At 29.2% G+C, this 23,788-nt stretch overlaps 1 protein-coding gene across 3 annotated transcripts in view; it reads right to left on the bottom strand.

The window, feature by feature from the left end:
* LOC129967043 (Na(+)/citrate cotransporter-like) overlaps window positions 1-23,788 on the bottom strand; it is a 102,076-nt gene that overhangs the window by 6,930 nt on the left and 71,358 nt on the right. For 2 of the 3 annotated variants that reach the window (XM_056081682.1, XM_056081680.1), the window contains exons 3-10: window positions 20,360-20,475; window positions 20,121-20,275; window positions 18,847-18,949; window positions 12,787-12,924; window positions 10,193-10,312; window positions 10,011-10,091; window positions 6,875-6,976; window positions 5,362-5,542 (exon numbers count right to left, since the gene is read on the bottom strand). In XM_056081682.1, coding sequence (XP_055937657.1) covers window positions 5,362-5,542; window positions 6,875-6,976; window positions 10,011-10,091; window positions 10,193-10,312; window positions 12,787-12,924; window positions 18,847-18,949; window positions 20,121-20,275; window positions 20,360-20,475 — 996 coding nt within the window. The remainder of the gene's footprint in view (window positions 1-5,361; window positions 5,543-6,874; window positions 6,977-10,010; window positions 10,092-10,192; window positions 10,313-12,786; window positions 12,925-18,846; window positions 18,950-20,120; window positions 20,276-20,359; window positions 20,476-23,788) is intronic. The other variant, XM_056081681.1, reaches the window with a different exon arrangement.

Here is a 23,788-nt window from a genome sequence, read left to right as displayed (position 1 = left end):
CATACATTTCAAGTTGCAATTTTCTTGACCGAATGACGAAACCGAAACGATTAGAAATGAAATGAAAATAAAAACTTTGAAGCAAAAATAAATAAAGAAAGAACAAAAATTTGGGTTACAGTTAATAATCCAAATGCTACAATAATATATAATTATTACCATTGCAATTTCAATATGTCAATCAATAAACAAGTTGTAAAATCGAGTATTTTCTAAAGATAATCTAAAAATAATTCCGTATAATGCTATTGGGAAAATATGCAATTGACTATTAAAAAGAAGATCGAGTATTCGAAGTTTGGTTCCATTCATGGAATAAAAACTGTGTTGTTGTGTTGTGACATGGCACTTTATAAGCCCGCTGACAGCCATCTGTCAGCGATTTAAGTAGAGCGAGCGTCTCTGGTTTTTTCAGTAGCCTCAACTAAGGCCAAGAGTACTACTTAGCTACTTCATGCGTCACATTCGCTTGCACAAACCTTTTTACAGGAAGGCACATTCGCACACCTCACAGATAGAGCACAGAAGAACAACCATGCCCGAACCGGGACACCCAGATCACGGGAAAGATGCGCTACCCCTATGCCAGGACACCGGCATAAAAACTGTACTCGTCAAATACTGTTTTTCCAGTAGCGTCAACTAAGGCCAAGAGTACTACTTGGCTACTTCATGCGTCACATTCGCTTGCACAAACCTTTTTACAGGAAGGCATATTCGCACACCTCACAGATAGAGCACAGAAGAACAACCATGCCCGAACCGGGACACCCAGATCACGGGGAAGACGCGCTACCCCTATGCCAGGACACCGGCATAAAAACTGTACTCGTCAAATACTCGTTATTCAGCATTTTTCAGTCGTACATGTTGATTTATTTTTGTGGGAATCTGGTGCCATCTTATTAAGTGGAAAGTTGATAATGCCGGGGATCATCACATTCTTGCTCGGTACTTTTTGCTTCGAATAACAAATAGAAACAGCTGTTGTGCACTCTCAAGATGACACGCTGGTGTATAAAAATAAGACCCTGATTTTTTATTACACATCATAGAAATTCATTAGTAGTGATGCATCTTGTATTAGAAGATGAAATCTTTAGGTTTTAATGATGCCATACATTTTCACTTTTTCTGTAGTTTAATGCACATTTTCATTAGAGCACTAAATCTAAAATCCATTTAATAGCAGTTGCACTAAGTAATTATCTGTCTCTAGTGATATAGCGATAGGTTTCCAACCAGGCAACTATCTAGTTTCTTGAGTTGAAGGCGGCCGTAGATATATTTAAAAATATTAGCTTAGCTGAAAATAAAATTAACAATAACTGAACAATATTGCGTGGGAATATTGAATTATTAAATTTACTATTAAATAAATTAAAAAATTATTTATAATTATTAAAATATTAAATGTTTATTAGTGGTTACATTTTATTACACTTGAAAATTTTATAATATAATGACTTAACGTGCTTGAAATTTATTCATTTATATAATCTATTATAATAAATATTTTTACTTGTAAGAAAATCAATAATTAATTTTGATTAATTTTTTAGAATTTTATAATTTTAGTTATTTTTTTTCTGTATGATATAAGTATAAAAAAAATTAAAAATATATTTTCACAAACTAAAATTAAGATTATTCTAAAATAACTCACATGTTGATTAAATATTCTGAAGTGAGATATTAAATTTATTATTTATTTAAAGAAAGGTTTCATAATGTGCACTGCCTTGAGATACAAAATATTTATCCATTATATAATCAGTGGTATTTACAAAAGAGTTCGTTGTCAATTTTTAAAGCTTTTACAAATATATGATTTACAAAATAACTCGTGACAAAAAGAAAAGCGAAATATCATAAAATAACGAATTGTGCAGGACAAAAACATTAAGAAGTAAAATAAGTACGATTGATTTAACCATAAAAATTAATTTATACAAAAGTGTTTGCGGTATTAAAAACATTGTAGAGTTCTTAGATATAAGAAAATTATTCGAACTCAACAATGACAAAATTCGATTCTAAAAATGCAGAAATGTGCGTTTCCATGAAAATGGGCCATATCTCTATCGTTTAAAGGATATAATTATCCTACAGGAATAGAAAAGGAGATCTGGCAGCAAATCATCTAGGAGGACAAAATATAATCGTATTAATTTATTATCATTTTTGATGTCCATATATTTAGACAGATCAACGTCTTAGGTCTTTTACGTCATATCAACGAATGAAGATATGTTTATGTAAAGAATATGTCCAAAATATTATATATGGTTAATGTCTAATTTGTTTTCGGAGCTCTAAGACTTTCTGTCACCTATATAGAAAAACTATGACAAGGGATATTTTCTTTTCATATATCACTTTCAATCATGATATCAGTTATTAAATATCGTTATCAAAATGGACAGAATTTTAAGTGAACTGCAACGGCATTTCAATCAAAAGTGCGTTCAAGAGTTCGGCAAAGAGACAAAATCTCATTAGTTTAGTATCATTTTTGATTACCATATATTTAAGCAGAATTGTCATTAGTGTCTTGGGTCTTTTACGTCATATCAACGAATGAAGATATGTTTATGTAAAGAATATGTCCAAAATATTATATATGGTTAATGTCTCATTTATTTTCGGAGCTCTAAGACTTTCTGTCACCTATATAGAAAAACTATGACAAGGGATATTTTCTTTTCATATATCACTTTCAATCAGTTATTAAATATCGTTATTAAATATATTATTTAATAACGATATTATTTATTATTATATTATATTACGATATTATATTATTTAATCAGTTATTAAATATCGTTATTTAATAACTGATATCATGATAACTGATTATCATATAACTGATCATCATGATAACTGATTGTCATATCAGTTATCATGATATCAGTTATTAAATATCGTTATCAAAATGGACAGAATTTTAAGTGAACTGCAACGGCATTTCAATCAAAAGTGCGTTCAAGAGTTCGGCAAAGAGACAAAATCTCATTAGTTTAGTATCATTTTTGATTACCATATATTTAAGCAGAATTGTCATTAGTGTCTTGGGTCTTTTACGTCATATCGAGGAATGAAGATATGTTTATGTAAAGAATATGTCCGGAATATTATATCTGGTTAATCTCTAAGTTATTTCTAGCTCTAAGACATTCTGTCGACTATAGAGGAAAAACTATGACAAGGGATAATTTCTTTTCATATATCACTTTCAATCATGATATCAGTTATTAAATATCGTTATCAAAATGGACAGAATTTTAAGTGAACTGCAACGGCATTTCAATCAAACGTGCGTTCAAGAGTTCGGCAAAGAGACAAAATCTCATTAGTTTAGTATCATTTTTGATTACCATATATTTAAGCAGAATTGTCATTAGTGTCTTGGGTCTTTTACGTCATATCGAGGAATGAAGATATGTTTATGTAAAGAATATGTCCGGAATATTATATCTGGTTAATCTCCATTTCCAGAGCTCTAAGACTTTCTGTCAACTATAAAGAAAACCTTTGACAAGGGATGATTTTTTCCTACATCACTTTAAATCATAATATCGGTTATTAAATCCATTATTAAAATGGTCAGAATTAAGTGCGCCGCAAAAACATTTCAATCAAACGTACTTACAAGAGTTGAAGTGAAACTGACCCTTTTCGAAACTTAATCTGGGTATTTATTAACAAAAACGCTTAGAGAAATTAGATTTCAGCAAAAGCAAGAAAAAGTACGCAGTAGAACAAGACATAAATAACTTCTTTATGAATTTTAAATATATAAAAACAGTAAACACTATTAGCTAATTCGCTGCGTCACGATAAAGAATGACAACTTATAATTGCTTTAGACATATCGGAACGTCAGAACGAATGAATTAAAAAAATCATTTTAAAATTTATTTTTGTCGTAAATTTTTATCTGTAGACAGATAAAAAAAATATAAGCACAGTAAATAATGACAAAACTTTACAGATCAGCCTATTAGAAAATACAAAATATTTTCTTTATATTTTGACCGAAAGGATTCTGGAATATGTATATATTTTTTAACGCCAGTTCGAGTTGTGCTCGTACTTTTTAAAATTAATTCGTTCACAAAAATAACAGACATTATCAAAACCTTTAAGAGTGATATCTTCAAAATTTGCACTCTAAAAAAAATTTCAGCCCCCCCCCCCTCCTAACCCGCACATTAAAATGCGGACCTCGGCTAAGGTTGCGATCGACTTACATAGCATTAGCAAACGACAATTACAAAATATATATCTTTGGCAAATCTAGCATTTTAAATGAATCTATCGTTTGATCTTAACTATTGGATTCTTGTTAATACGAAGGTTAATCGCATGCCAGAAGAGGCCACGGAAATCGAATATGTATTTTGGGAGGTTTTATTTAAATCGAAATTTCCCATAGATTACAATTACAGTCACAATATTGCATACCAGTTTCACTTAATTCATAGCATTTTTTCAGTAAATGCGTTTACAAGCATGAAAAAGCACAGCCCGATAAATGGCCAACCCTTTGAATGATTTGGTTCAAAATTTAATAAACTACACTTTAAATGCAAAACCTCGTGCCAAATTTTATTCACCTAGCTCTCTTCATTTCGCAATTATTGAGTTCACTTGTATGATTACAACCCTCAAATTACACATACGATCCTCTCCGTAAATTTCGCTTAAAATTTAATAAAAGTCTGCAAATTTGGTGTAAAATCCATACATCCATTTCATTCGCCTAACTTAGAATATTTTGAGCAATTGGACTTAGGCAACAGACAAGAGATAGGTATAATTCCAAGAATCGATTGTTCGGATTCAGGTTGTTTCTGAAACATGGAGATTCGTCAAAATCTGGTTTTCGAATTGATTAAAATGATTTTCTGTGTATAAGAGAAATTATAATAAATTCGTAAGCTAACTGCATAACATTAGAATTTTTACATTCTCATATAAGAGGTAAACAAAGAGAAAGTATCAATGTCAAAAATTATCCAGTCCTCTCAAAAAAGAAAAGGTAATCATAACTGCGCTCATTCTAAACAATTTATGTAATAAAAAAAGTAAGGAATGAATACATTCTAAAGTGGTATATAATTCGGACTCTTCAATTTAATTCTTATGTAGGGTAATTCGAAAAATGAAGAATTTATATGTCCGTTGCTAAAGTATTATATATAAGTGCTTTGATGGATAATCGAATTGTTCATTGAATAAGAGGCCTCAAATTATATTTGCAATTCTATACCTAACACGCTTTTATGCTAACCTGGTAGCATTCGAATTTAAAAGAAGAAAGAAAAGCAAAGAAAAAAAAAAAAAGCTGGTAAATACCTCAGATGCGAGAGCCAGAGAAAATCCTCCTCCCAGGAGTATGATCACCCCCCAAGGCACTTTGTGTTGGATCGTCCTCCATTCCAGTAAGGGGCGACTGCGGCCCAGCTTCAGAGGCTCTGAAGGAATCAGGAAGAGCAGAATTGGAATTCCGATGGCTGGAGTGGCATCAGATATTTTTCTGCACAAAAAGGAAATAGCTTTTTTTTTCTAAAGGTTTTTCTAAAAGTTATTTAGAAGCTTTCTCAAATCCTTTTTACCCCTTATGAGCTACGAAAGATTTTTCGTATACAATGTAGAAGGAAATATGCATACGGTGCCTGCTTTTACTACTAATACTAATTTGAAATAGAATACTACCATACTAATTTGAAATAGTTCGAAGAGAAATATTTTACTGCATCTTCGAAAGAAATCGAATCTTTCCCAATTCACTATTCATAAAAATATTCTAAACGGCTTCTGAATTCATATTTGAAATGCTCTTAAAATAAATTTTTGTGGCTTTCACAAAGTCGTTTATGTTTAGATGAAGTCATCGGGATATATAATAAAACAGATATTCAATTTAAGCAAACATACTAATGAAGTAGAAAATTTCAGATTAAAAAGTATTTTGTACCAGTTTTAAAATATGTATTGACAACTGTGCAAAATTTGACACGCTTAGAATTCAGACAATTAAACTTAACGGAAGCTAAAACATTAATAGAAGCATATTTAGCAATAGCTTAATGGTGAAAATTTTACTAAAAGAATTAATTTACTTAACAATTATTTCTCTGGATTCTTTAAAAAATTCTCCAATCATCGATTTCATTACCATATTTTTTTTCTCTTACTTCGGACTCATAATGTATAAAGTTTTCATTCATCCATTCAAGGATAAACATTTTATCAATATGAAATGCAATCAAAACTTTATCTTCAAAATAATATTGTCGAATACTCAACTAAAATTTTAGTAAGTCTTTGATTGTCTTTTGTTAATAAATAAGTGCTGTTTATCATCATGTACAAAGAATTAAATCCTAAATTAAATATTATTCCATATTTGGGAATGTATTTTAATTTCACTGTTAAAATCTAAAAAAATATTCTATCATCTTTACTTTCTTTCTTGAAGATCTTTGCCATAATATTGACAAATATATAATTTTTTTTTTTTTTTTTTACCAAGCCGTTCCTCATTTTTCATTAATAAACAAATGATCAACGGTTTAATAATGTTAAGTGATATTTAACATTACTTAGTTGTTAATAAATATTAAACATTATTTAATATAATTAGCTATATTTTTATGCATAATGTTAATTGACATTTAACATTATGCATAAAGAATTAAATTGTAAATAAACTATTATGTTACACTTGGGAATGCAATTACCTTCCTAGTAAAACGCGAATGGTGCAACGATTTTATCATCACCATGGGTTACGCCATGTATATTTAAATGAGAAAACGAATTATAGAAAAACCGCCGAAAAATAAAAATTCTAGCAAGTCCTTACACAGGAAAGTAGCTTCCCCAGCCGGTGATGAAATGTGGGTTTCTGAATATCCACAGCATTACGAGCAGAAAAAACAGGACGGACACACCTTTTTCTTGGAAGCTGAAATCAAAAGGAAGATAGAAAACAAGTATTAGCTTTATCATATGTACATTTGATAATTAAGGTAATTAATATGAAAATGAAAGTTTTGAAAAATTTGCCATTATGATATATAAAATTTTAATTTATTATTCTTAGGGGCAATATTCATTCGTGCTGTCAAGAATGAAAAAAGAATCAGCAGATATTTGCCATTAGAAGTAAACAACAAATTTTCTGATAGAAATCTGCTTATCAACAAATGAAAAAAAAAATCACCTAAGAAATTCAAAACTGTGAATTTGACATTTGATAGAGTTAAAAAAATAAGTAAAGAAATGATATGAAAGACTAATTTAAGAAAATCGTTTGATAAGGAAATGTCCAAGACTGAATTTCAGCTGTTTTGAACAGAAATAATTTTAAAAAAAATTTAGTTTGAAGATTCAAAATAAGCATTACATTTTTAAAGCGAATTAACCAGTTTTTCTGGCTGTTAAGCTATTAATATTGATTACATTCATTTCAGCTTTTACCTTGTTCTAAGACAGAAAAACATGAAATTAATTGAATCAGACTACTATAAATTATTGAGCAAGCAAATTAAAAAGTGCATATATTACGAAATAAAATCGGAAGTTAAAATTGTATTTTCGAATTGAAATAAAAAAAAAACAATTTTTCTTAATTTAAATAATGGCAGCAATACGCAATTTATTAGCTTGATGGAACACTGAAATTAATTCGAATTTCATCATAACAAAGAAAAAAGTTGTTACAAGTTGTACATCAAAATAAATCGATAAATTTACTAAAATTAGAAAAAAAAATTGTATAGAAATAAAATTGGTATTATTAAAAAGTTTTTATTTTGATATTTAAGATAATGCAGAAAAATTTAAGAGATAATGTTTTTTATGAGACATAGTTGCATAATGCTAAAAACAGTGTAATTTTTAATTTCTGGAATTTGGAAAATTGATAACGATTTTCATTTTGTCTTGATGAGCACGTAAGCCAAATTTCATCAAGACAGATCATAAAGTAAGGATTTGTATGAAACACATACAAATATTCATTTCCATAGTATAAAGATTGTTATTACTCTATCTTTTCATATTATTCAATTCTTAAGGTTAATGTGATTAAGTTGATTATTATTAATAATAATCGACTTAATCACATTAATAGTAATTGATTACAGTGATATATCAATTTTATCCCCTTTATCTATTATTAATATTAACTACGATTGTTTTTAATAAATACCAATTAATCAGTTTGATTATAATATAATCACTCTAGATAATTATTTATAATAGAAAATTTTTTATAAAGGTGATTTGATATTTCACAAGAAGGTGATAAACGCAAAGCAAACACGACTCCCTTATTTAAGGCAAATGGGGTGGTATGTGACCTCTTCCCATTTTTGAAAAGCCTTAAATGTGGATACTGTTCGTTTCAGTATTCTGAGACGACCACTTTTGGACGATTCTATCTCATTAAGGGGAGAGACGCAGAAGGATTAGCGCATTTCCAGAATACTTCGTCCTTCTTTGACCTTGATTTTCGCCCTATTAGATAATTTTAGTTCGATTTTTTTTCACGTGTAAGTGAATATGGTGTCGTTTCCGATCGTATTATCTTAATTCAGTCTGCGAGAAATCCGAGTTTATTTTATTGTTAAATGTAGGCATCCCCTCCTTTCATCTTTCCTCTCATCTCTGTTTTGACGAATTAAACCCATCCTAACCCATGCTCAAAAGCGAGGAGGTTTTAGAATCCGTTGTCAAACAAACAATAGTTGAGCTTAGATTAGAAAGGAATCAGTTGGAAGGCAGGAGAAAGATACTAGTGAGAATTAGGTACATCAAACAATGCCGAATATACGGGAGGGAATGTTAGGCACTGAGACTTTTTTAGTAATACGAATTAGGGATAGTAAACGAACCCCGTGGGAATGGAATTTAAACAGCGCTGAGGGTGGAATGGAACATGCTGTGAGGAAAGGTTAAGAAGGTGGCAGTAGAAAATAGAGGTAGATTTAGTTTCAAATGTAAACTCCATTCCTTCATCTGCAAGCAAGTAATCGGAAAAGTGTAGCAAAAAACCTTCATTCATTGCAAAATTGATGAAAAAAAAACAAAACACATAGCTATCTTGATTGAAAGATTTATAAATTATATGAGCAAATTACTGATGTTGAAAATTATAAATTGTCGTTTTAATTTCTTTAAAATAAAAATTCGAATTTCTTATTTGAATAGTAGGTAGTCGAAAAAAAAGTCATTTGGATGTATTCATTCGCTTATATAATTTTGCTTTTCCTAATATGACTTGAGAGTTTCTTATTAAATAAAATATTTTATAAAAAAAAGTGTGTGGAAGTTAAAAATAGTGGAAGTTAAACTGAATACTACAGTAAAAAAAATGTCTGGTCATGAAAAATAAGGAACATATGAAAGCATCAACTTCAAATTTAAAAAAAAAGGGGAGGGGGGGGGCACGAAAAATGAATTCTATGCATTAAAATAATTTTTTCATAAAAATTACTGCATAAAATATACGTAATGAATTAATGGATACTTTAGAATTATTTCTACAAAATAACGATAAAAATCACAACACAAGCTAATAGACAGTAATTAGAAAACAGCAGTAGTGCATTACTCCAATCAAACAGCGCATCACTCAAAAGAATCGAATCGTTTCAGCTTCTTCGCATTAACATAGATTTTTCTACAGGGCATGGAATTTCCTAGAAGTACTTCTGATCTCAGTTTTTAATAGAGATAGAGCTCTGATTCTTGTATTTTTTAGAACCTTCTGTCGTGAAATTCGTCACCAAGTCACCAAATGGTTGCCAAGGTTAGAGGATAACTGAATTGGCATGCATTAAGAATACCTGTAAATACTTTTTTTTACTAGAAAACTAACGATGTAAAAAAATAAGTATTACAGATTATTAACATTATTATATTAACTCGACTATCACAGTAGAAAGGATTTTTAAAAAAGAAAGAGAAAAAGAGAAGCTTTTAAGGTGACCTACGTCATAGGGCCCAGCTCCTCGTATTTTTTGTCTATTACTTGCTGCAGACTTTTCTTCACTGCACTGGTGTAAACCGTCGATCTAGAATTAGACAATCAAGGGTAAGAATGATAACAAAATATCACGTTCATGTTCTGTTAAACCTTTTCATAGAGAAAACACTTTAATTTTCATTTACTTACGCTTTCCGGACGTGAACGAGGCACAGATAACCCCAAGCAACAATGACACAGAGGAGCATGACCGGGACGTTGAATATCATCCATTTATCAAAGGTCAAATCATTCGACTCGGGAAAGAGTCTGAAAATGGAATTACGTTTTCTTATGAAAAAGTTGTTGTGACTTGAAAAAATAAATAAATCTTATATTTTTTTTACATCAAATCGATATTAAACGCATATTCAGTTTGCTTTGAAACATTTTTATTTTAAATTAACCGCCCCTTGGTGACCATCTGATTCATGGAGAATATTTGGTTATGTTCAATTACAATTATTCTTTTAAACATACTTGATGTTCATGATTCAACCAGCAAAATGTTTTTAAGCATCAAATGGTGATACCCATAAAGCTGTGTGATTTTAATGACCTTACACATGTTCCGTTTACTGAGCACTCGAACCTTCTTCATGGAGGAAAGTCCCATATCATCATAGTGTCATTAAAAGAATTACTGTGCAAAAATATGTTTTCTAATTGCGCGTTTTCTTCCGACATGCTAAATTTCCCTTTTTTATTCATCAAGTAAATTGTGCAGATAATAAGCAAAATGTTCTTCCCCGAATTTTCACCAATGGAAGAAAATTATGCAATTAGGTGTTGTACGAAATGATTTTAATTTCATTGCAAAAATGAGAAGTATTGTTTAAAGCTTCTCATATTATATAATTTTTAAAAAATATAGACATTCAGAAAAAAATTGCACGACAATTGAATTGATACCATTTTTTAATTAAAAAATTTGAATTTTAAAATTGTAAATGTTATTTTTGTGCATTAATATTTTTGAATACTATTACAAAAAACATAACATGTCTTTCTATTTTTAATTAGATGACGTAATATTTGCGCATTAAACGAGTTAAAGTTACAGAAAAGCAATTCATTTACAAAAAAAGTTAAATTTAAAACTGTAACCAATGTACAAACTTCATTTCAATTCCTATGTTAAATTCGGATAGAGGAGAATCCTAAGATTTTTGTTCCGAATAAGATAGCAGCTTCTACTTCATTTTTAATTTCCAATAAATAAAGAAAGCGTGTTTTACACCATTGTAGTTTTAACCTGTCTATTTCAATCCAAAAGATAAAGGGCACTTAGACAGTTTATATCCAAGTGTTTTTTTTCTTTCAAATTAATTGTATTTGATATATTTATCAATTTAAATATAAAAATTCTATAATTCGATGCACGAATCAGAGTCATATGCGAAGGGTTTAAAGGAAATTAAAACAGAATCTAAGTTTGGAAACAAGAGCATCTAAAACCTTTCGAGTATAAGATATTCTTTGAGCACCGATAAATCAACTATCTAACTCTCCGACCCGCCCGAAGGCACACGGATTTAAACCATAAAACTGAATGACCGGACCGCCGCAACAGCAATTGGCGGGAACTGTGGTTGAGTCCTAAGGGCCGTCACCGGCCACGGTACAACCCTCCCCGAAGAAGTACGCCCCGTCATCGATGAGAGGAGGCAGATCCCCCACCTATTAGTGTACCCTCCAGGGTGGCGAGATCCAACCACCATGCCGGAAGCATCTCATCCTCATTTCGAGGTCCCCCCCCCCCCGAGGGATTTTTGAACACCGATAAATAAAGCTATTCTGTAACTCTGCCTTAATAATCTTTAGATGCGCACTTTAGAGCCTTTTTTTTTGTTTTATTAAGAGAAAAATTCATCAATATCAAATTTTGTTCACTTGAATATTTTTCAGAACCTCATTTCGAGCTTATAATAAACACTGAGAGTATAGCAATAAATTTAGAATTTTATTTTCAAAATCTTCCAAGATTTTTCAAAACTACTTAATAATTAACAATAGATTAGATTTCGTATAAGTTGCATCGTAGTAAAAACCTTTGTGTGTAAAATTTATGCCTATTAAATTGATAAAAAATCGCATATATTTCATGTCTTTTAAATTTTGCCGCCAATGATTTAAATATATATATGCATGAACAGGCCTTTTGTATTTTACTAAAATAAAATGTTATACACTAGTAGTGATTAAAATGTTAAGATCAGCAGATACTAAATCGACAATGAATTATATATAAGGAATTTTAGACTGAATTCTGTGAATTACTTGGAATAATTTTAGTATCAACTTTTATATGCCCAAAAATAAAAATACTTCTTATTAAATGCATATTTTAAAAATCAAGTTCTTTACCACTACAAAAGAAATTTATTCTTTTTCTTCTAGGAATGAAACTAGTACCAGTGAACTGCAATTCATTAAGATTTCAAACACGTATCGAGAAGTGACAGAAACGTGAATCTCACGAATAACGAATGAAACTAAAATTTTCTGCATAGTTTCCATGCCTTTACTGTGCAGTATTTTCTCCTTCTATGAGCGAAATGTGCTCTAATTTATTATACACGTTTAAAAATAGCGACACCGCACGAATGTCACGCACGCTTATTTTAATACAATCGCAGGTTATTCACCCATTGTTCTTTAACTAAATGGTCTCAGCCGCATTTTTTCGAAAATCTGTGTGAAGTTAGAAGAGAGAAATCTCAATTGTCAGCAAGCATACTCACTTTTCAGTCACGGATTTGACGACAAGATTTGGACCCGTTCCCGTCAAGGTTCCAGTCCCACCTATATTGGCTGCATAGGCTACGCTTAAGAACATGGCACGTTTCAGCACTGCAATCATATGAAGACGATTTGGACTACTGGCGAAATTTTTTCAAAAAAAGCAAATTAATAAAGGATGACTGTTTAATTCAAATTAAATTGAATATCATAAAATAAATTTAAAAAATGCTGACTGTAAAAAATATATGCTTAGGATATTATGAAAATAATTATAACAGGCCAATAAAAAGAGTATAAAGTGTAATAGGAACAAATCATTTCATTTTTAACCCTGCTACATGCTTGGAACTTTTCTAAACATTCTTAGTATGTATTTAAATTAGATATCTAGAAAATATATCTAGATATACATTAGGATATATGCCTAGGATAATATTTAACATGTCTAGAAATCTATATTTAAATATAGTATATCTAAGCATATATTAGGATACATGTCTAAAACAATATCTAAACATGCTTAGAAGTTTATATTCAAATGCATGGCTAGGAATATATTTATACAGAGCATAATGTCGTCTCATACCCCCGCATCCGTGACCATTATGATCACTGAACGGTTTGATGGGCATGTTATGGGAATTTTATTTAATACCAAAATTTTTACAGTAGAAAAAACAAAAATAACTATGTACAGAATTTACAAAAATATAAGAAATGATAATAAACAGTTTACAAGGATTATCAACTTTGAAAATTAAAAAAATTTCTTATATATTACTTATATATTACTAATATATTTATACATAAATGCTACCCGTGTTTTAATGTGGTTTGCAGTTGATTCATGCAATGTTGAAGCACCTTATTTATTCCCGTGATTTAAAAAATGACGTAATGATAGCTAGTAGATTACAAATTATTACTAAACATTTTAATCTTGAAATCTTTTTTGGCAAAAAAGAAGGCAGTAAAACTGATTAAAAAAATGGAAAAGAGAGGGAGCGAGAACTGGGCTGAAAGGGAAATGAAAGAATATTTCTCAGTCAAATATGTAATGAATCATTGCGTATAAAAATGTAGCCAGAATACGGACTTTTATTAAATACTCGCGTGGGACAATTAGACAAAATTGCAGTTAATTCAAATATTAATTGCAATTTTGTCTTCTTTATATCCTTAAATCATATTAATAAGTTAGAAAGAATAGATTCACAACTAGAAAAAGAAAGTGAAATTAAGACATTTCAATGATAAAAATACCAACTAATCAGCTGAAAGATACTCATATAGGATTTTTAAAAATGTGAGCGTTTAATTTCTATTTTTTTTATATCAATTTAGGCCGGAAAAAAATACGTCATCCAGCTTAACATACAAGAAGGAAATCATTTACTTCATAAATTAAGATAATCTGCCTGAATCTTTTAATCGTATAAACGAATGATTAATTCTCTCCGTTGAAGAAGATAATTTTTTGAATACATTTTTGTCTATCACGACTTGTTTCATCTTTATAAATATGGAATTCTGTAATAATTTTTCCTTCTTTCCCGGATTCACACGAATTCTTAAATTTAAAAATAAAATATATATTATGGATCATAACGCACAATTTTTAGTTGTCTCTTAGTTACATTTTAGTTTCAAAGCTGCGACGCCGTCTGAAGGTGTAAAATTGATTTCAGAGTTCCAGAATATTTAAAATAATGAATTATAAATTTCAAAGCATTAAAAAATGAAACATTATTATTAAAGAAATACGACTTTTCAAGATACCAGAGAGAGTTTATAGAAATAAATTTTATAAAATTTACTGACGTTAAAGAATATCACATTCTTTCGGAGATAAATCAATAATGCAATAGTGTATACATGTTGATAGACATTTGAATTCGCCTTTCAAAAGGTTCATTACGCTTAAAATGGATTAACAATCATATATAGATAAGCGTAAGTCGATCATTTATCCCACCTGTCTCTTCACTTACGAGTGAAAAATGGATATCATCTCCACATCTGGGAAATTTAGATCAAGCTAAATTTTTTAAAATAAAACTGCTGTTTGAAAGAGATTTAAATGAGCTATCAAATGCAATCAGAATGTCAGACGAGAAGAATAAGAAGTGCTATCGGTGAAAAAAATGCGAAGAATATATAGCATTAAATAAAAACAACAACATATTTTTCAGCGAGTTTTTAAATTTACTTATACAGAAAAATAATATTTAATAGTAGAGAAATTTTAATAATGAAACAATGTGTAACTGCAGTTTGATTCCTTTTTAATACTTATATGTAGCATGAATAGTTTCTTTAAATTCATTTTTCATTTCTTTTCTAATGTGGTAGGCTATTAAAATTTTCTACACATATCGGCCTTTAAATTAATTTTTTTATTCAAAACCAATCATGTCATTTGGTTATGATCCTGAAGGTAGATCTTAGAAAATAATTAAAATAAATGTCGTCTGATTGGTGCTCAAAATAACCAACTGGAGTGGTCTCTCCAAAACTTTCTCACATGTACTCTAATAAAGGTGTCCCTACCCATGCTTCCATACAAAATTGCGGGCATTGGATATGACTATGATTTGCAGGGCATTAGCTAACAATAGTTAATAAATATTGATATTCGACGAGAGTTTAGAATTTTTACTGAATTTATGTTTTATGTTGATTAATTCCTGGAACGCTGTTAATATAGCAGAAAAAAGATTTTGTGCCTTAGAACGCGTTTTTTTTTTCACTTGATTAAGCTCAAATTTGACTCAGAACTACAACTGTAAACAAAAAAAATTACGTACTACATTTCGTACATTTAAGTCAATGACTTTTCAAGTTATCGCGTTTGCATGCTTGTGAAACTACAGTTCGATAGAAAATCAACACCTTGATAGATTCAATTCCAAATTTCATAGGCCCTTTAATTATTAAATCTATGTAACAAATTTCATTCAGCTAGTTCTCTTCCTTTTGTAGTTGTGATAATTTATATTTTAACAGTTGAACGGACAGAATTTCCCTCAATGAATTTCATTCAACATTTGATAGAAATCTACACATTTGGTGTAAAGGTCATGTACCAAATTTGTCTAGGTCAAAGCGTTTTTGAGTTAAGACAGACACATACTGTCAAAAATATATTTCCCGAACTCAGGAAGGTCCGAAACACACAAATTTGGCATAACTTGATGTTTTTTTTCTTGACGATTGTAGTACTTTCTCTCTATAATTCATATATGTAAAAGTAAAAATATTTTAGAAAACTTTTTTTAATTAAATTTTTATCTTAATTATACTTTACAAAAAAGAGAGTAATAATTAGCAATTACGATAGAATCTCGGCTATAAAATATATCCAAGATAAAAAAACATAAGCTAGTTATCTGTTCTAGTTAAAAAAACATAACTTTCTGTGATAAAATGTAGAATAATTTGGACTTGTAACTCTAGATCCTTTTTACAAAAACTGACATTCTTAACTTTTGAATCCTGCGTATTAAACTTATGTTTTAAATTTAACATACTCATTTTTCAACGGACAATAAATAATTAACTTTTCATAAGTCATTCACTATTTTTTCAATGAACAGTTTAATAATTTTTTGAAAGATTTAACCAAACGTCATAAGACAATGTTTTATTTATTTTGCAAGTATGTATTCAAAATCAGATATTAGAAAAGCATCTTAAAATGAGTGTAAGATTATTACTAATTTTTTTCTGTAGCAATTCTCTTTCAGTGTTCATTACACAAACTTAATAATCTCAAAATGTTTTGACATCTTTGAGTAAAATCATATTATGCTAATCACTCGATGCGATTATTGGTTATTATTGCTATGGCTGTTTTATTTTTGAAAATAAATGGCGAGTTAGTTATCTGTTAAGCAGCAATGCTCCCTACAAAAACTATTTTCTACATCATTCATAAATTAAAATTTTAAGAATTAGGTAAAAATAAATTTTAAGAATTAGGTAAAAATAAATTTTAAGAATAAGGTAACTGCTGTCAAATTTTTCAGCTTCATAAATAAAAACCACTAGTCATGGTTTTAAAATCTCAGGATTAAATTACTTTTGTCTCGCTCAGAAACAACAACTCAGTGATTTTTTTTCTAATGTTATTCTTCAAAAAAAAGCATAATATCATCATGATTATTAAATTTTTTACTGGTTTATGTTATGTCACAGTGAAAAATAAGCATATTTACAGTTTTTATTGCACAATTTCTTCTGAGAAAGCAGTTAATAAAATGGTAATTTTGTAAAAATTAAAATTAAAACTAAAAATTAAATTTTTATTCAAATGAAATGCTATTTCCTCTTACATTTTAAATATTAAATAATGCAAAAAAGTGTTTTTCCCTGAATTCTTTTTAATCTTTTATTACAACGTATAATTATATCCCAATATCGCCCAATAAAAAAACATGTAGAAATTCAAAATAAATTACCCCGTGATTAAAGTACCAGCATGCTTTGAAATATGCACATAACTTAATATTTCTTATCTCAAAATCAGAGGTATTTAAATATACAACAGATGATTCGATAACGATTCGATAAAGAGATTTCTCAATCGAAAATCTCTTTAAATTCTAAAAGTTCCTCTAGCTCTTTCAATTTTAACTTACGCATCTGAATTCTATCTTAAACTTATTCATTCTTTTATTAGATTTATTAAATAGGCGATTTGTATTAATTAGAATTTGGTCTCTTTCGGATTGACTGTCTAGTATTTTTAATACTAAGATCAAGCAGTTGCAGAGTAAAACCAGATGTCACGCTGGCGCAATTTCATCCACTGAAAGACAGCATTATTTCGACAGATATATTATTGAGATGAAGTCTCCAAAATAAGTCAGTTTTTAAAAGATAACAAAACATCCATTGAAATTTCAAATTTCATATTACGATCGAATTAGCATTCATATTGCAATCCATCTAAAACTCACCAGATCAATTATACGGCTGCTCCTCATTGACGAATAATAATCAAATAATTATATATAATTAAATTTTTTTTTGCTTTCACTATTTTAATAACTTTTTACTAACTACTTTTCCCCCCAATGCAAGTAACTTAAAGATTATTTTATTTAAAGTTCTAAAATTTATTAGAAGTAGAACTAAAACTGACTTCTCAAAAATATTTTTTGTTAGTCTATTAAAAAGATGATTTTTTTTTCATTTATTAGTTAAAAATTTTGAAAAAAACATGAAAATGCGATATAAATTTCCTAAATAAACTATAATTTCAACCTCCTTTATAATATATTTTTATTTTTTAATGCATATTTTGAAGTATGATTTCTCATAATTTTCATTGCAGATTAATTTTCTTACATTGCTTCCTCTTTTACACTTTTCCTTTTCTTTTTTAGAAGTTTATTTTCTACCTATTAGCTCATTAATATAAGCATTTCCTTAAAAGAAAAAGCACTTTTCCTTAAATATTCTCGAATCTCATTATTCAACGATGTTTTTATAATTTAGTATTGTAATTATTATAAAATCATGTATTCACTTTTTTCAGATTCACTACAAAATGATGCCACACGTAAAATTAAAAACTAATTATCAATTAACCAATTTTAATTAAATTTTGTAGATATTATAGTATTATTGGAAAATACATATCTGCGCAACACTTCAGAACTCTAGCTTGAAATAAAATGAATCGAAAATTCAATTATAAAATTTTCATATTTACAAAACCGAATTTAGGCAAATTAAAAGCGTATTAAGTGTGTATTGTTAGAACGAACAGGAGAACCAAACTGATACGGAAAGTTGTGTTCAAAATAATAAAAGAATGAGAATTATTTGACCGAATTGTCAAGCTTTCTATTACTTTGCAGCGTCAAAATTGAAAATATCATTCGAAAATTCTAGAAATTGATTGATTAAAAAGTATATTAGCCTTATTTACAACATTACGAAAAAAAAAAAAAAAAAAAAAAACGAATAATCTTTAAGCATGAATATCGGGTAAAATTATTAGTATTAATTATAAAAACAATTATGTAGTAATAAGACTAAAGGTTATTTACTCAGGAGCGATTGGCAACGGTGGATCGTTGGAATCCCTTGACTGTGATTCTGGAAAAACTCCATTTTCAGTTACAGGTTTAACGTCAATTGCAATAACAGAAGCTGTAGAGAAAATAAAAATCTTTAAATTATTAATATTTATAATAAAAATAAAATCAGCCTAACCCTCTAACGGCTCTTTTGTATCGCTATTTAGATGCAGTGTTTGTAGATAGATTTAAATGTTTTTGAAATGAAAAGAATAATTATCCAATTGTAACAATATACAGATACAGTGGAATTATCTTCGATTATTCGAGCTGACTGGATCCGGTAATCCTAATCACCTCGGATAGTTGAAAACAGTTAATAGAAGGTGAATTTTAATTTACTTCTTTTTTTCAATAAAGGTTTCTAATTTTTCTTTCTTTGTGTAATTATAAAATTATGTCTACAAATATACTTCCATATATAAGCCAACCAAATAAATTAATGCTATGCAATAATCTATCTAAAACTTAAATCTGAAAAAATTTTGTATCCTTCTAGATATCGCTACGAGCCTTTTTTTTTTCTTTTTTTTTAATAACAAAAACATCGAAAAGAAATTTAATGGTTTTTCATAAATAACTACGAAAGGAAACGTCAAAAAACTGTAAGGTATAGATTCAAATGTTCCTTTTTTTTTTTTTTTTTTTAAGATTGAAAAGAAATAATTTGAATCTTTTTATGAAGTTGATAAGAACAGAAAAATAATTTTTGAAGAATCAAATCTTTCATAAAAAAATGAATAAGGTTGCTAATACAATACATTAGAATAACAATTTGAGCATTGATGGTTTATAATTCTTTTTCCAAACTTACATCTGATAATTCATATCGATCTTTGCGTTGGAAATCACTTTTATAACAATAGTGAAAGACATATCCGACATACATATGCCAATATTTAAGAATAAAAATAGAAATTGAATAAAAGGGTTTTGGAGGCATTTTGAAAACAGATTTCCCAAGATCTAAGTCAGACCTCTTCCATTAAACTAGTGATGTATTTTCACCTCATAAATATCAATATTTTTAACAAAAATGTGATTTTCTGTTGAATATAAAGTTTGGAAGAGATTTTAAGTCTGTTCTCAATGCATACCTTCGCAGTGGCACATAGTGACGTTTCGAAAAACTATTTCAATTAAAAATTGTTGTCTAACAAAAATTTTCGGTGCATTTCCTAAATGCAAATTCTAAAATTTCAGTAAAAATGTGTATTAGGCTAATTTAAAAACGCGTTTCATACTTTTTTTCATCTCGATCATCTCATCTTTGTCATTCGTCTTTCCTCTCATCTCTTCCATGACTGCCTCGATTATGGGAACCATGAGAGCTGCAGTGGCCGTGTTGCTGATCCACATAGACAAAAACATGGACGTGCTCATGAAACCGAAAATCATCCTGAAAACAAATGTGAAGCGCAATTGAATTCATCAAAATCTAATTTATAAGAATCATTATTCTCTTATGCATAAGTTAACTTACCATAAGGGTGTTGGGCCTACCCATCTCAGGACATTTAAAGCGATTCGTTTGTGCAAATTGCATTCTTCGATAGCTACAGCCATAAAAAGGCCTCCTACGAACATCATATTCGTTCCCTAGATAGAGATATAAGATTAATAATGATACATGATCTAACGATGCCCGAATTTACAATAATCATAGTTTGAGAATCTAAACACATCTATAGCATATTATTTTCTCATTAAAATTAAAAATATATTGTTGTCACATTATGACGCTTACGTTACTTAATAAAACCAATTATATATTTATAAATGAATACGAAAGTAGATTATGAGGTTTCGCAACTGAGTATGTGAGCCACGAATTAACTCGTGAGTGATTAACAATACATTGGTAAAATAATCGATTGCCTTGAAATACTCAGTTGTTTTCATTTTGTCTTTAAAACAAATCTTTAGGAGAAAAAAAGCTTTGCAAATCTTTAGGAGATTAGGAGGCATTTTGCCTCGCAAATCTTTAGGAGATAAAAAGGACAACTTATTTGTGAGTGTTTTTATTCAATTTATTTACACTGACAGTTTTTTCTTTATATAAATTTTAAAAATAAATACTTTGAGCATCCTGATACTTGTCATATATCTTTCAAAGTTTTAAGTTTAAATGTCTTCAACTTTAAACTCATGTTTTTTAATTGGATGATTGTTTTGTTATGCTAGGTGCAAAAAAAAAAAGTATGTTTATTGCGTTATCTATTGCCCCTTGCTTTGCGTAAGCGTGTGTATTTCGCGTTTCACCGTTTATCTTTTATTCCGCCCTGTAACTGGATTTTTTTTTGGGAATTTGTCATTCTCGAGTAAATTAGTCACAATTTTCAAGGGCCGATCAGCATATTGATGATCAATTTAATGATTTTTATCTTACCATTTTATACTCATAACTAGGGATTGCAATACCGGTATACCGGGATACCGAATACCGGTATTTTGAGATATTTTTACGATTTTGTAATACCGGTATTCACAAGTTTAAATACCGGTTTTTCGGTATTTACTAGAAATTTTTAAAATTGTCTCCACTAAATGTTCAGGAATCGCCAACATAGCAAAATAGTATACGTTTTTGCTTTTATATCTCCCTAATGGACGAAATTAATGGCTTAATTAATTACTTAAATCTAAATTAGCGAAACATGGATTATCGCTGAAAGAAAATATTGTATCCATAACGAATGATGGAGCAACAGTTATGAACAAAGTTAGAAAGTTGATTGGTGCAAATCAGCAATTGTGTTATGCTGATGGAATTCAATTAGGAGTAATAGATATCAAAAAATAAAGAACAGAAGAATCCAAATACTGTGGATATAGAAACTTCGGATTCCAACTTTGAAGAGAGTAAGAGTGAGAGTGAGTGATATTGACAATGAAAATAATGACAATCTCATTGCTGAAGAAGATATTTCTAATGAGGATGAAATATTAACCCATTAAGAATTGCTTCCTATAATTTATAAAGTTCAAAACATTGTTAAGATATTTAAACGTTCCCCTATAAAAAATGACATATTACTAAAATATATACTAACTGAAAATAAAACAGAATATATGTTAATATTAGATTCTAAGACACGTTGAAACAGTTTACTCCTAATGATGGAACGATTTTTGAAACTGAGAAATCCAATTCAAAAAGCAATAATCGACTTCAACTCGTAAATTAATTTTTCAGATAGTGAATTCGACTCAATATCCAGAACTGCATCAGCTCTACTTCCAATAAAACTGACTGTTGAGGCATTATGTCAGAGAGATTCTAATTTATTAACAGCTAATGCAACAATAAATTTCATGCTGCAGTCACTGAAAGAACAGCACACATCACTATCTGAAGAATTATATATTACATTGAAAAATCACACAGTTGAAAGACATACCGAAATAGAAAATGTCTTATGGTATTTACTTAATTATAATGATTTTAAAAATGAAAAAGAAAAGAAAATAACCAATTCAAATCTGATTAAGTTTATAATAAATTTTCTTAAATGTTTTTACCCACAAACCTATACACATTCAGAAGAATACGGTTCACTTATCGAAGATTATGATGACATCAATGTCGATAGTGAAAATGAATTGTCTCTTGAAGAAAAATTAGAATTAGCGATAGATAAAAAAAATTTCAAAGAACCAAACTACAATACAGAAATGAGCTATATCAAAAACCACCCGACGAGAAATCGATTTAGTTGAAGATGAGGGATATATAGGTAAATACTTGGAAAAAGTATATCGCTCCTTCCTAACAGTACCACCAACTAGCGTAGATGCCGAAAGAGCTTTTTCGACAGCTGGTCATTTTTGCACAAAATTACGTTCCAGGCTTAATGACAGTACAATGGATGCATTATGTTTTTTAAGATCACATTTCAAAAATTTGTATCAGTATCACAGACTGAATAGTGATATTTACAATTTTTTTATGATTTAAATAAATAAGATGTTCCTTTACTTTTTTGCGACTCTTTATATACTGTTATATTTTATAAGTTACAAATTATTTTTTGTAACATTTGCACTCTCTAATGAAACTGGCAAATAAAACAAAGAAACACCTGTGTTTTCTTTATTTTTCTAAAATTTCTAATACCGATATTAAAACCGGTATCCCGGTATTAAGATCTGAAAAATACCGAATACCGGTATTGAAATTTTGCTCCGGTATTGCAATCCCTACTCATAACAAATTAAAAATGTTTATCCAGACGAATATTTTCTAGGAGAAAAGCATCGAATTTTTGTATCTGTGCTTGCAATTTTTATTCATTGAAGTGTAAAAAAACATTTGTCCAATTTCCTTCCTTTTAAACTCTAATCCAATGTGCCTGCACGTTATACAATATCGAATTATCACACTTATAAATTACTTATAAATGCATTGCATTCCAAGTACATTACTGACAATTACAAGTTAAAATTAAACCCTTCAAAATTGCTGTAATACGATGCAAAAATTATAAATAATCCTGAATATGCCCTCAAGCATTCTATGGATTTTTAATTCAGCCAGAAAAATCTATAATTCCCGAATTATAAAGTATCATCTATTTAGAAAATAAAATAAAAACAGTTAAGAGTTAAAATTTTAATATATCTAACGAGTTGATGCTTTTTTTTCTGAGCGAACAAATATTGAGCTTCATATAATTAAATCATGCATTTCTACTATGAAACGGGAATCATGTTTATTAGGCGGACATGGTTTTTTTTTCTTAAATGGATGCGATATGCTAACCTCTAAACTATTTCGTATTTCATATTATTTAATTAGAAAGACACATGTTTCGGGAATTCGCTGTATTACCGATTCAGGCTGTAATATTGAAATATTTGAGGAGTTTCATTATACGTGTGATTTTTGCATCGAATTATAGTGTTTTTGATT

This window comes from Argiope bruennichi, chromosome 4 (genome assembly GCF_947563725.1).
Source record: "Argiope bruennichi chromosome 4, qqArgBrue1.1, whole genome shotgun sequence".
Classification (NCBI taxonomy): domain Eukaryota; kingdom Metazoa; phylum Arthropoda; class Arachnida; order Araneae; family Araneidae; genus Argiope; species Argiope bruennichi.
The sequence above is the reverse complement of the archived record's forward strand: the minus strand, read 5'-3'. Positions and strand labels throughout refer to the sequence as shown.